The sequence below is a fragment of the Chelonia mydas genome, chromosome 6 (assembly GCF_015237465.2).
Source record: "Chelonia mydas isolate rCheMyd1 chromosome 6, rCheMyd1.pri.v2, whole genome shotgun sequence".
Taxonomy (NCBI): domain Eukaryota; kingdom Metazoa; phylum Chordata; order Testudines; family Cheloniidae; genus Chelonia; species Chelonia mydas.
This window is the reverse complement of record NC_051246.2, coordinates 126,449,178-126,464,129: the sequence shown is the minus strand read 5'-3', so window position 1 is coordinate 126,464,129 and position 14,952 is coordinate 126,449,178. Positions and strand designations below refer to the sequence as shown.

Below are 14,952 nucleotides of genomic sequence, written 5' to 3'. Positions count from 1 at the left end.
AATGGAAATCGGATTCTGCCAAGTCTAGGAGCAGGCAAGAGAACCAGCTCAGCCTAGGCTCCTGGTTCTAACACCAGCCTACATCTTCGGTTCTAGTGCAGCCTAGGACCCCAGTTCTAGGATAGCCTGGGACCCTGGTTCTTGTACCAGCCTAGGTTAGTGGTTCTAGCACAGCCTGGGGCGGCGATTCTAGCACCCCGAGACTCTGGTTCTAGCACCCCCTGGGGCCGCGGTTCGAGCACAGTCTGAGACCTGCCGGTTCTAGCACCCCCTCGGGCTGCGGTTCTAGCACAGTCTGAGACTCTGGTTCTAGCACCGTTGGGGCCGCGGTTCGAGCACAGTCTGAGACCTGCCGGTTCTAGCACCCCCTGGGGCTGAGGTTCTAGCACAGTCTGAGACTCTGGTTCTAGCACCCTTGGGGCCATGGTTCTAGCACAGGCTGAGACCCGCCAGTTCTAGCACCCTGTCATAAATATAAAGGGAAGGGTAAATACCTTTAAATCCCTCCTGGCCAGAGGAAAAACCCTTTCACCTGTAAAGGGTTAAGAAGCTAGGATAACCTCGCTGGCACCTGACCAAATGACCAATGAGGAGAAAAGATACTTTCAAAGCTGGAGGGGCAGGGGGGAACAAAGGGTTCTCTCTGTCTGTGTTCCTTTTTGCCAGGACCAGAGCAGGAATGCAGGTCAGAACTCCTGTAAAGAGCTAAAAAGTAATCTAGTTAGATATGCATTAGATTCTGCTTTGTTTAAATGGCTAATAAAATAAGTTGTGCTGAATGGAATGTATATTCCTGTGTTTGTGTCTTTTTGTAACTTAAGGTTTTGCCTAGAGGGATTCTCTATGTTTTGAATCTGATTACCCTGTAAGGTAGTTACCATCCTGATTTTACAGAGATGATTCTTTTACTTTTTCTTTAATTAAAATTCTTCTTTTAAGAACCTGATTGCTTTTTCGTTGTTCTTAAGATCCAAGGGTTTGGGTCTGTGTTCACCTATGCAAATTGGTGAGGATTTTTATCAAGCCTTCTCCTGGAAAGGGGTGTAGGGCTTGGGGGGATTTTGGGGGAAAAGATGTTACCAAGTGGGCTCTTTCCCTGTTATTTTTGTTAGACGCTTGGTGGGAACAGCAATAAGGTCCAGGGACAAAAGGTAAAATAGTTTGTACCTTGGGGAAGTTTTAACCTAAGCTGGTAAAAATAAGCTTAGGGGGTTTTTCATGCATGTCCCCACATCTGTATCCTAGAGTTCAGAGTGGGGAAGGAACCTTGACACACCCCCTCAGGCCGCGATTCTAGCACATGCTGAGACCCGCCGGTTCTAGCACCCCCTGGGGCCGCGGTTCTAGTAGTGTGACACTCGCCGGTTCCAGCACCCCCTGGGGCCGCGGTTCCAGCACCCTGACCCCCGCCGGTTCTAGCACCCCCTGGGGCCGCGGTTCTAGCACCCCCTGGGGCCGCGGTTCTAGCACCCCCTGGGGCCGCGGTTCTAGCAGTCTGTCACCCGCCGGTTCTAGCACCCCCTGGGGCCGCGGTTCGAGCAGTCTGTCACCCGCCGGTTCTAGCACCCCCTGGGGCCGCGGTTCGAGCAGTCTGACCCCCGCCGGTTCTAGCACCCCCTGGGGCCGCGGTTCGAGCAGTCTGACCCCCGCCGGTTCTAGCACCCCCTGGGGCCGCGGTTCGAGCAGTCTGTCACCCGCCGGTTCCAGCACCCCCTGGGGCCGCGGTTCGAGCAGTCTGACCCCCGCCGGTTCCAGCACCCCCTGGGGCCGCGGTTCGAGCAGTCTGACTCCCGCCGGTTCCGGCACCTCCAGGGGCCGCGGTTCGAGCAGTCTGACCCCCGCCGGTTCCAGCACCCCCTGGGGCCGCGGTTCGAGCAGTCTGACCCCCGCCGGTTCCAGCACCCCCTGGGGCCGCGGTTCGAGCAGTCTGACCCCCGCCGGTTCCGGCACCCCCTGGGGCCGCGGTTCGAGCAGTCTGACCCCCGCCGGTTCCAGCACCCCCTGGGGCCGCGGTTCCAGCACGCCCTGGGGCCGCGGTTCTAGCAGTCTGACGCCCGCCGGTTCCAGTACCCACTGGGGTCCGCGGTTCTAGCAGTCTGTCACCCGCCGGTTCTAGCACCCCCTGGGGCCGCGGTTCGAGCAGTCTGACCCCCGCCGGTTCCGGCACCCCCTGGGGCCACGGTTCCAACACCCCCTGGGGCTGCGGTTCTAGCAGTCTGACACTGGCCGGTTCCAGCACCCGCCGGGGTCCGCGGTTCTAGCAGTCTGACCCCCGCCGGTTCTAGCACCCCCTGGGGCTGCGGTTCTAGCAGTCTGACACTGGCCGGTTCCAGCACCCGCCGGGGTCCGCGGTTCTAGCAGTCTGACCCCGGCCGTTCCAGCACCCCCTGGGGCCGCGGTTCGAGCACCGCCTGGGACTCTAGTACGGTGTGGGGCAGCGGCCGTGGGGGTCCCTAGCTGAGCAGGGGCCTCCCCCCCCGAGCAGGCCCGCACAGGGCCCGACTGCCACTGGCTCCGCGCGGGGCCAGCCCTGCTCCCCACTGGCCTTCGAGTCACGCCTTCTGAGCTTGCCGCTCCCACGCGCACCCTCCCAGAACCCGGTGCCCTATTGGCTCCCTAACGTTCTAAGCCCGCCTTGAGCGGCTTTTCACTCAGCCTGTTCCCGCCCCTCTCGGTCCCCGACAGCGCCTCACTTCTATCATACGCAATGGATGACATCACCGCTCCAAGCTCTGACATGCGCGCCTCGCCGCTCAGAGCCCGAACATGCGCATTGTGGACTGATCGGGCTACTACGAAATGCGCATGCGCTCTGAGTGGCTGCTGTCAGCTCTGCCACCCGCGCCTTGTACGGGGCTCGGTTCGGGCATGCGCAGTCTGGGCGCTGTCCCGGAATGCGCAGGCGCCGGCGCTAGCCCTTCCGCCAGCGGCGCAGGCCGGGTTTAGCGCCCCCTTGACATGCGCAGTAACTGCGCTGGGCGGGAGAGAACGCGGAAGTCCTCAGCGGCTTAGCGCCGGCCCCGTAACTAAGATGGCGGCGTCCGTCGTGGCCTGGCTCGTCCCCGCGGCGGGGCTGCTGGCGCTGCTGGCCGTCCCGGGGGCGCTGGGGAAGCGGAGCGAAGTGAAGGCGCTGACGGACGGGACGTGGCGGGAGCTGCTGCAGGGCGAGTGGATGATTGAATTGTGAGTGCGCGGGAGCGACCGCCCCTCCCCCGGCCCGCCGCGCCCCGGGGTGTCTCCCCTCCCCCACCAGCCCTGCAGAGCCACGAGGGGGGGTCGTGCTGTCCGGGCCTCGGCCCGCGCTTCCCGCCAGTCCCTCCCGGGGGGCGGGGGGAAGGGTTCTCGGTACCACTCGGGCGTCGCCCCATGCTCCCGGCATGCCCTGGTGCGTGGGGGGGGCACCCCTCCTCCCTCAGGCCGCCGCCGCGGTGGGGGTGGGGCTCTGTGGGCCCAGCCCCCTCCCCCCCCACCGGCCCGGTGCGCAGCCTGCCGCTGGGATCCTGGCCCCTCTCGCTGTGTTGAGATTCCCAGGGCGAGCCGCAGCCTCATAGACCCGTGGGGCTAGAAGGGACCTCCCGAGGTCAGCCCGTCCAGCCCCCGCATTGAGCCAGGGCCACATGTTCTCTGGACCTGGCTCCAAGTGTTTGCCTGACCTGTGCTTAAAAACCTCCAGTGGTGGTTATCCCCCAGCCTCCCTAGATAAGCTATTCCAGTGCTTACCTGCCCTGACCCCTAGACGCTTTCCTGAGTTAATATTAAGCCGAAATCCCTCTTGCTGCAAGGTCTGTTAATTGGGATTATTTTTTTTCATCTATGATTCCGCACCAGTGCCTCAGGCAGGATCGGGCAGCTTTTAAAACTGAGGCTAGTTTCTCCTTTGTGCAGACTTCTTTCAATAACCGCAGCATTCACAGTCTGCCATACTCAGTTTTGCTAACAATTGTTCTCTTGGAAGCTGTTACTTGAGAGGTAGTAAAGGTGGCAAATTTATGAGGCCTGAAGACATGGCTTAAAAATAGGTGATAGCTGACTCTGTGGTAATATCTTTAATTTGCTTAATCATATCTTTAATTTGCTTAATCATATCTTTAATTTGCTTAATCTGTTACAATGGGGTGTGGCTGCCCGTTTCTTAATATCTCTGTAGCACTTGAGTGTTAGCTTGTATTAAGTCACTAGGTACATTACTTGCAGTGGCAGTGTCTATATTCTGGGTTATTACTGTATGGTTGGGTAAATTAGCATTGTGTTTTCTCCCACTACGTTTCTTGAGACAAACTTTATTTTTCAGTTATGCTCCCTGGTGTCCTGCCTGTCAAAACCTTCAGCCTGAATGGGAAAAGTTTGCTGAATGGGGGGAAGATCTTGAAGTTAACATTGCAAAAGTGGATGTCACAGAACAGCCAGGTAATCCCTGTTATAGATATGAAAAAAGAAACAATATTTTATACAGATGTTTACACTTTGTGTAATATCCAGAGGCTGTGTTACTTCATATGCTTTCTTTGATTAGGTTTTTTTTTTTTTTTTGTTGTACTAAAGTGAAATGTTGAGTGTGCTTGTTTTACATAAAATGATTAGAGGCAATAGGAACAATACAGATCCAGTATCCTTAATTGTAGTGAGAGCCCATTAACTATATTTATGGCTGAGAAGCAAAAGTCCTACTGAAAGTCAATGGTACTTGTGCTCCTAAATCATTTAGGAGCACCTTGAAAATTCCATCCTGTTTGCATTACTGTGGGAACCCAAGATTGGGTTCCCGTTGCACAAGCTGCTATACAACACACAGAAAGAGACAGTCCTTGCTCTGAAGACCTTACAGTCTAGATAGACAGACAAAAGAGGAAACAGGCACAAACAGGTGAAGTAACTTGCCCAAAGTCACATAGCTGATCAGTGTAGCGCTGGGAATAGAACCCAGGACTTCTGTCTCCCTGTTGAGTGTCATATCCCTTAGACTGTGCTCTCTTTCCAGTGTGTGTGTCAATTTGTGCTTTATCAGAATTACAGGTGAACAACTAATAGACGTTTTTGTCAAGATACCTATGATAAACACATTTATTGTCCGACACTGTTCATTCTCTCCCCTCCCCCACCCCACCTCACCAGTTCAAAATGCTCTTAACATTTTAAAAACAATTGTGTCCTTCAGGTCTGAGTGGCCGATTTGTCATAACAGCACTTCCCACTATCTATCAGTAAGTACTCAAAATTCATAGTAATAGAGGAAATGTGGTGATCTCCTTATTAAATGTTGTATTTCTTGGAAAAATGATTCTAGATTATTTGTTTGCTTTATTGAGAGAGGCTTTTTAGGATGGAGAGGGAGAAGTCTCAGAGCTCTTTGTATCATTAATCATAAATTTATGATCACCTAGCCTGACCTCCTGCATAGCATGGGCCATAGAATGCCATCCAGTGATTTCTTTGCAGTTAGTCCATACCTTGACCTATCTCTGTAGTGGGTGCTTCCATTTTTTAAACTTGTGTCTATTAGGTGGTTTTAATGCTGCTGTTGGGTGAGGCACTGGCAAGATTGTCGTCTTTCTGTAGTAACACAATATGAGTCCAGCAAAGATCCTGTATTCTGCCAGATAAATGACGTTGATTGCGTTCCATTTTTTCTAAGAATCATGACTTTAAAGTAGGATAAAAAGAATGATTATAGAGAATACAGGAGGAAAATGCCATTGAACAGAAATGAATGCTACATGGATAGATTGTACTACACAGCTACACAATAGTTGTACTGTATCTGGCATCCTAAGATACTCGTCTAATTTGTTCCTCTTTGAACAGTTGTAAAGATGGAGAGTTTAGAAGGTACCAGGGCCAGAGAACTAAAAACGACTTCATAAATTTCATCAGTGACCAAGAATGGAAGTCTGTTGAACCAGTTTCTTCTTGGTTTGGTCCTTGCTCTGTCTTGTAAGTATCAGTGTGATTTTTATCAGTATCTGTATTATTTTCACTACCAGACACGTGCACATTCAAGGATTCTGTGGGACAAATTATCTGGTGCACCATAGCACTGCTTGGTTCACCTTAGATCAGTGGTTCCCAAACTTGGTTCGCGGCTTGTACCTGCGGATACTTAGGTAAACAAAGTGTCTCATGGCCCGCTAGGGGCTTACCCTGAAAAAGTCACGAACCAAGTTTGGGAACCAGCTGCCTTAGAGGGGTTAAAGTAATTTTTTGTCCCCTGTTCGAATTAGGCTGTTTCAGGGGCCATTATGCTGGTGAGGATAATCTTTGCAGAGTTGAGAATCTGACACTGTATTTGTAGATTTTTCATAGGCTAATGTACTTGTTCTGCACGCTTGAGTGGAGCAGCTAAAAATTTGGAAAGAGTATATCATTGTTTTAGAGTGCTAGCAGTGTAAGGAACATGTGGAGACAAATCAGATGCAACCTGTGATGAGTGCAGGCAGGAAACAGTGGGAAAGTAATGTCACCCAGTCTCAAAAGAATAGTGCTGTTTGAAATGCTATATAGTCTTCCAGTGGTTTTGAGGGGCAACTCAGAAGATTGCTTGCTTTTAACTACTGCAATGCTCCTATGTTGTAAATGCTGGGGGTATATAGTTATTTTGGGGGAGGGAATGGGATAGTAGATAGGGAATTGCTTAGCAAAATGGCATTCCAGAATCAAGGTTCTGTAATCTGACTTGGGTGATCCCAAATTCTTGTCATAGAATCATAGAATATCAGGGTTGGAAGGGACCTCAGGAGGTCATCTAGTCCAGCCCCCTGCTCAAAGCAGGACCAATCCCCAATCAAATCATCCCAGCCAAGGCTTTGTCAAGTCTGACCTTAAAAACTTCCAAGGAAGGAGATTCTACCACCTCCCTAGGTAACGCATTCCAGTGTTTCACCACCCTCTTAGTGAAAAAGTTTTTCCTACTATCCAACCTAAACCTCCCCCACTGCAACTTATGCGCTGGACTAGTTTGACAGCTGTTGGAGCACAGTCTAAACAATAATATTTGGAGCTCTTCTGTACAAAAATACAAATACAGGAACTCCTCACTTAACGTTATAGTTATGTTCCTGAAGAATGTGACTTTAAGCGAAACAATGTTAAGCGAATCCAGTTTCCCCATAAGACTTAATGTAAATGAAGTGATTAGGTTCCAGGGTAACTTTTTTCACCAGACAAAAGTCTAATATACTTATTATATATACATACACACACAGTATAAGTTTTAAACAAACAATTTAATACTGGTACACAGTGATGATGATTGTGAAGCTTGGTTGAGGTGGATGAGTCCACGGGTGGGATATTTCCCAGGGAATGACTTACTGCTAAATGATGAACTAGCAATTGGCTGAGCCCTCAAAGGTTAACTCTCACAATCTACGAGGCAGCAGGAAAGGAGGGAGGGCAGACAGACACACACACACCCTGTGTGTGTTTGAGAGATAGAGATGCACATTTCCCCTTTAAGTATGAAGAGTGGGGTCAGAAGTACACTGCCTTGTTAATTAGATCAGCAAGCTGAGACCAGACCGCAGTTGCTGCCTAAGGCAGCAGCTCCCTCTGTCCCTGTGTCCCCCCTGCTCTATGGAAGATGGTGTAAGTGGGGTGCAGGAGCAGGGGGGAGATGGACACCCTGACATTAGCCCCCCCTCTTCTTCCCCTCCGCCACACACAGCAAGCAGGAGTCTTGGGGAGCAGCTCCAAGGCAGAGGGCAGGAGCAGCACATGGCAGTGCAGGGAGGGACAGCTGAACTCCAGCAACTGATACCCTGCTGAGCAGCTGCTGCACAGGGAACTTAGGGGAGCAGGGAGCTGATGGGGGGGCTGCCAGTCCACCCTGGTTCCAGCCACCCACCAGCTAGCTCCAAAGGGCTGCTCTTCCTGCAAGCAGTGGACAAAGCAGGCGGTTGCCAAACGACAGAAGGGAGCATTGCACAGCTTTAAACGAGCATGTTCCCTAAATGATCAGCAATGTAACAACGAAATAACATTAACCGGGATGACTTTAAGTGAGGAGTTCCTGTACTGTGTTCATAGTATAGCCTTTCTGCAGTTAGAATAACGTCGGGCTCAGTTGCAGTCCTGCTCAGCGTTTCTGGGCAGTCACCTTTAGGCCTGAAATCTTTGGCCTCCAGGGGGTGTGTGTGTGTGTGTGTTTTGAAAGGTCAAGGAAAATTGTGACGTCTTTTTTACAAAGGTATAAAAATACTTCTCCCATTTAAAAGCTGTCCCTTTGTTCAGAAGTCAAGATACCTGAGCTTTGAAACTTGGTCTGCAAGTAATCTTAATGAAAGAGTTGGTCCACAACCAAGTATGACACAAATAGGCTTCTAATTAAATTAGGATGAACAGAAAAATGACTACTGCAAGTGTACAATTGAGATCTTTAATGTTTGTGCCTTAGTCCCTGTGCATGCCTCCTTTCATAAGTGCACACTTAAGTACTGAAAGTGACTTAACTTTTCACCGGGTCAACTTTTAGCTTTTCTTTTCCTAAAAAACAAAACAATACAAATCAAAACCACGCGCTGCGGCTGAATTGAATACTACTTACAGCAGTGCAAAGATAGCCCGGTAACAATGAAAGATCAGGAAATGGAAAAACCTAGAATTCCTACACCAATATCTGTTACTTAGATGCAATATTTTATAATTCTATGTGTGTATTGTGGCCAAGCTAACGTTGCTATAGGGACCATTGCTTTTATGTACCCTGACTTTTATTGTAACTCTGCAGTCTCAATGTCACATTAAGATACTTTTTGTATCATATTAAGAAAAGGAGTACTTGTAGTCTCTAAGGTGCCACAAGTACTCCTTTTCTTTTTACGAATACAGACTAACACGGCTGTTACTCTGAAATGTATCATATTAGTTACTTGAACACAAACATAATTGGTACTGTATAGGCTGTTTTCCCTGAGGAACAAAGTCTAGTGCATTCACAAATGAAGAGTTAAAATGCATAGGCCAGCAGGTGCAAGTTCTAGGTGGTGTGGGGATCTGTAGATGTCCTTCAGAAACTTGCAGAAGAAATATACTCAGGTACCAAATAATGCCCATCTCCTGTGAGGGAGACTGTTTCTAGAACCCTGCAAATCCGCAGATACCTGGTTGATATCTGCATTTGCAGATGTGGATTTTTGCTGCTCGAGGATGGAAGTGGATCCAAATTTTATATCTAAAACCCTGCGGATATCCGCATCATCTCCACAGATGTGGATATACGCGGGGCATATTTGCGAATCACGGATAGGATGCAGATACACACTGTATCCGCACAGAGCTCAATTTCAGAGTAAAGGGCAAAGTAGAAGGATAAAGGAGAAGTGGTTAGGAAAGCAGCCAGATATTTTGGGATGATGGCAAAACCAACGTTGCTCAGTGTAGGTCTGATGAATGGGAGGTTCATAGATCTGTATGCTTCTGATTTGCCTAAAAAAAATTGCAGTCTCCAGTTTCACTCTTTTCTGATTTATTTCAGGATGAGCAGTATGTCTGCTTTGTTTCAGTTGTCCATGTGGATCAGGGTATGTGTTGCAAGTCTGATTTTTGTTTAACTTGAATAAAGAGAAACTTGGTATTCTGCCATTCTTGAGATGACTAATGTCTGTCTTTCTTTTTAGCATTGCCACAATTATTTTACAGAAAATGTTGGTATACCAGTTTGGGGATCATATGCTATTTTTGCATTGGCAACTCTGTTTTCAGGACTGATACTTGGACTTGTAAGTAAAAAAAATTTTCAGTTGTGAGAAACAGAAGCTGCTTTTTATACAGCATGATGGATTAATGCAATATAGAAGTTCAGAATTATTGAATGAAAACTTTCTTTTCAGATCATGGTATTTTTAGCAGACTGTCTCTGTCCATCCAAAAGGCATAGACCACAGCAGCACCACTATCAAAGTAAGCATGCTATATGTTTCTAAGGGTCTCATTTTGTTCGAGGAAGCCAGTGAGTAAATCCTTGTGTAATAATATGAGGCTTATGATTGCTGGCCATGAAACATTCATTAAAATTTTGACTTTTCGCTGATCAGTGATATTGCACTTTAACTGTGATTATCTAGTGTCTAGGCTTCATAATAGGATCATGACTGAGGTTAGGAGAGCAGAATATTGTTTACTATAGACTTCAGATGGTGAAAATAGCTTTTTTTCAACGTTTAGATGTTTGGAGGATATTTCCTCCCTCACCATCTCAAATTTAATAAGGTAAGCTAAAAGTTTGGGCATCAGCACATTTCAGTTAAATTCCAGTGAATGAACTCGGTTTGGAACTTGTAGTCAGATTGAGGGCAAAAGAAGACATGCTGCATTTTAAAAGGAGGAGGGGTTTACATCTGTTAACATAATCCAACAATTCAGTTTAAAATGCTTCACTGAGAGCTATTAAAATGAGGGGTGGTACTAAAGGGGATTGCTTACTCACTATTACAAAGACATATGAGGAGAAAGCTCAGCCCTGTGTATCTCAAACTGGTGCTTTTAGGTTCCCTGTCCCAAACTTGAGGGAGTCTTATGCCAAGTAATTTTGACTAAGTAATCGAAGAACACGAGTGACCTAATTCCTTTGGTGGCAATGAATCTGTTTAGGCATTTTACATTTAATATTGGAATTCCCAACTTCTGCTGGTTTATGGTTAAGATAATTGCTATGACTAAACCGCTGCAGTTAATGTTCATGTGTATCAGAATTCCTAGACAGACCTGTTAGGTGTTGTGCAAGCAAACTAGGTCTTGAGATGAAAGTACTTCTGTTTTCTCTTTAAGAAAAATTAGCACCAGAATCAGCCCGGCTCTTGAAAAAACTGGATGAAGAACAAGAAGCAGATGAGGAGGATCTTTCAGATGATGAAGCAGAGGATAAAGAGGTGGCAGACAGAAACTCTTCAACAAATGCTGTAAGACAGCGTCCTGTGAACCTTGCTGCTGCCGCAGATAAATCATAGTTCCATATACTTGAGGGTTTCTTGAGAAACAAAAGAGGTGCAATATACCAGACCCTTCTGCTTGAAGAGAGGTGGAACTCGTATCGCTGTAGTGTTCGCTCATCACTTTCAGAGAAAGCTACCTTTAAAAGTCTCTGTGGCATCAGGTATTCAAAGCTGAAACTTGATATTGCAAATGGCGAAACCCAATACCATGTCTGTGGATTGGTGCTAAGAAATAGTTTGAATGGCTTTCTGAATGACTCATTCTGTGGTTGAGTTGTACAAAATGCAAAACCAGTGTATTTGCAGTATTAGAGAATATTAGCAAGGAAAATGCACTAACCTGTTTGCCTGCTAGAGCATCTGAAAAGATTCCTCATTGTAAATCTTTCCAGTTTCATTCTGAAGAAATGCTGGAAAAAATTCCTCAAGTTATGGGATCTTTGCCCAGTTTTTGTGGTAAAAACGTACTATAAGCTGTTTCCAGGTCACTGTTCTGTTAGATAGGTATGACCTTGAGTGCAGCAAACAAATTTCTTTACACCAAATAATGCAAACTAAGGATATCCTCTAATAAAAAGCAAGGAGATGAGACTAATATGGGACATACTGGAGTCTTAAAAACTGAACAGTGGCTTGTTAATGCCAATCATGCATTGGCCTGATATTCAGGATCGCCCTGTTATGAAACTTGAGTCTTCCCTTCTAATGTGGACCATTTTTATTCTGTTCCATATTATTCTTTCCCCTCTCTTTTTAACCAACTTTCATCCTTTGTGCAGTAGGTAAATCTTTTATATATCCCAGGCTGGAGGAAAAACTACAAATATGACTTAAAAAAATTTGAATTGATGAAATTTAATTTCCTGGTTGCTTTTCTCCTTCTGAACTCTTGAGTGGAAAGGTATTTTTCTACTCTTACATTCAAATTAAAAAATGCTTTCTTTTTTTAATTTGAATGTATCATAGATAACTAAAGTACATGAGCATGCGTTATAGATGAAGAAAGCAGGATGCCTGATCTTCCACACTCAAACAGAAATAGCACACTCTCTCCTGTTAAACATTTAGTGTGAAAACCCTCTGTTACTCTTGGCAAGTTCTAAGTTGAGATGTTTCCAGAGTTTTGTGTTCAGAGCATCTCATTTTCTGCATTTACTGTGCAGAGGACATTCAGCACTGTGTCTCCTGGCCTAGAGGCACACGTGTTCTTTTCAAATACCACAGGCCTTGTGGTTGCTTGCCTTCCAGGACCGCTCTTATGAAGCTAATATATTTATTTATTTTCACTTCTGCTACATTACAGCGCAGATAATTCTAACCGCCTTATTAAAACAAATGGAAAGCTGGTGCTGAGGAGCTAAAGAAATGATTCCTGTAGGAATGGTCAGCAGTGATCTCTTTGCCATGGTAGTATGCGCACTCCATTCCCTGTGCTTTGATGCAGTAAAGTGTTTTCCTGCTTCATATTAGTTTAAGGAGCTGTTCGTGTCTTTAGTGATGTCTCATGGAAACAGAGCCTTTAATAAACCTAAAAGGTAATAACATGCTATAAAAAAAGTCTTTGAAATAGTCCTAAGCATTTTTTGTGACTATTTAAAGCTTTTGTGGCTTTCAGTTAAGACAATGATGCTCCATATCCATCTGTTCAAACGAGTAATCTTGACTACAGTGTCTTCTGACTGCATAGTCACCCCACTATAGTCAAAGCTGAGAACAGCAAAAGGCCAGTACCTATAATTATTCAACCACAAAATGAAGGTCCCTTATGTGCATTGTGAAGCTAGTATGAAATCTCTCTCTCGCATTACCCAGAAATCTCGTCAGTTGCATTGTCTCTTTTTAGCAGGAGTAGAAGGCTCTTAAATGCCCCAAAGGAGATACACAAGTTCTGAGCTTCTCAATTAAACGTAATTCTTCTACTCTGAAAACTTATTTCAAATGGCATCTGGCAATTCCCTGTCTGTCTCAATGACTCCAGCTCAAACTGGCTTAGTTTACAAGTTTACAAATTAGTTTTCTGCCTAAGTGCCAGTTCCATCAGTTCATCCTGCTGTATGGAACTAAAGCTGTCATGGTTCAACCGCATCTTCTTATGAGCATGGTTGTGTGCCTAGTGTATATTTAAAGGAACACGTGTCACCTTGAATTTTTTTTTTAAATTGACTAATTTACAAAAAGTCCAGTTTCTTAGAGTGCCATTTTAAATGCTATGCCCTGAAATTAATATACATGTCTCCTTAGCATTCTAAGGGTTTTTTTGTTTATATATATATATATATATATGAAATATAGAGTATATGTTAATACTGGAATTGTGCATTAGCGAGCCAAAGAAAATGAAGATTTCTGTTGCTAACTTCTGAAGTGGTGTTTGCAAGTGAGATTGCTGTATATAGTAGGTGCAACATTTTCAAACAAATGTAACTCAGTTCTTGCTGGTCCTCATCTTAGTGAATTTGCGGTGCTGGCAGATTAAACATCTGTCATTACAAACAGTAAATTTGGTCTGGAGTCACTTGAGAGGCTAATGGAAATACTGATGCCGTTCTTAATTTTTCACTGCAAAATGGCACTTTGAAGCCAGAAATGTTTTAACAATATTACTAATTACTTCTAGCAGAGACCAGCCGGGAACAAGTAGCTATTAATGAATGTCCAAGGGATATGGAGTAGTTACTTAAAAACAAACTTGCTCAGCATTCACAAATATTGCTGTTGATTTAATATATTGAAAGTCATAAGGGAGGGACACATTAAGTGTATGTCATGTCTTGAGAACATTTCTTGGCAATAAATAACACAAAATATGCATTTGTATGTCAGTTAGTCACATCTTTAATCAACCTGCATACTGTGATTGGAAAAACATGAGTCAACTCACCAGATATATTCTGCTGTCAAACAAATCCCTCCAGGGAAATTCTCAGATGTACAAGAAAATGATCAGCTATAAAACGTGTCCTAGTACTTCCTGTTAGTCTTTTTTGTTTCTTTGGTGCTGTTGGTTTGATTTATCCTAAGCAAAAATATTTTCCATTCTGTGTTGGCACTTATGCTGTTACCTCAGTGAAAGTGTAACTACAACAATGTAAATCAATCTGTTTTGATCAGCTTTTTAGTTGAATCGTGTTCCTATGTTTTAAAATATCAAAATTAATGTAGTATGTGAAATGAAATGTGTATCCCGTATAATACACTTAAGATGTTTTTGTGGGAATTGCCTTAAATGCTATAGAGTCTAGATCACTGTCTGTTACCAGTAAAATAAAGCAATAATGTATGATGTACTAGAGAAAAGCAGCACTTTATTTGATAAGTGGTACATTTCATTCAGCATGAAACTTGCACTTAATTCTGGAGAGGATTTGAGAGAAGGCCAAGGATTCAGATAGAGCTGCATGTTCTCAGTATGAAAAAGTGCTTACTCTAGATTTGAAATAATACAGTTTAACATAGCCTTCCGTATGTCTAAATGTAGCTGCTGCTTACAGATGCAGATGTTAGTTTTAAACAACTAAATTTGTATAATATATAAAACATATTCTTGATTTTTTTTGCCATGTTACAGCTTTTAAGTGAAGAAAATCAATGTGTTCTTGTTAAAGTGGTAGCGCTCTTGTGTTTCTCTTGCCAGGGTAACACTTGCATAACTTGTCTTTGATTTTCCTACCTTTCCGAATACATTCCTGCCCTACAGGCAAATGATTGAACTAGTTCAAAAATTGCCTCTCGAACTTAAGGGTCATTTATTCTGAGTTGCGTGAATCCTGACTTAGTGTTGCAGAGCTTGCATTTGTGCTTATTGTTTGTGCAATAAATGCTGTGTTTAGTGATCATAGGCCAGCCTTGTGCTTTTGCCCACCTTTGTAAATCTTACTGTCATGCTTTCACACTGCGATGGTTTGTCCTGTGATCATTTCTTCCTTTCATCTGTACCGAATTACTGTATTCCTAAAATTGTTTATCGAGGCTTACTAGCCTCAGATTGCAATGTAACAAAGGTATGTTAATAAGAACCTGCCCTTTA

The 14,952-nt window shown here is 45.1% G+C and overlaps 1 protein-coding gene across 1 annotated transcript; it reads left to right on the top strand.

Annotated features, from left to right (window-relative positions):
* Positions 1-2,796: 2,796 nt before the first annotated feature.
* On the top strand, positions 2,797-14,212 carry TMX1 (thioredoxin related transmembrane protein 1). The gene is made up of 8 exons (XM_037901328.2): positions 2,797-3,183; positions 4,292-4,407; positions 5,156-5,201; positions 5,803-5,931; positions 9,470-9,515; positions 9,612-9,713; positions 9,825-9,894; positions 10,762-14,212. The coding sequence occupies exons 1-8, from the start codon at positions 3,032-3,034 to the stop codon at positions 10,938-10,940; spliced, it is 840 nt and encodes a 279-aa protein (XP_037757256.1). The 5' UTR covers positions 2,797-3,031; the 3' UTR covers positions 10,941-14,212.
* The last annotated feature ends 740 nt before the right edge of the window (positions 14,213-14,952 follow it).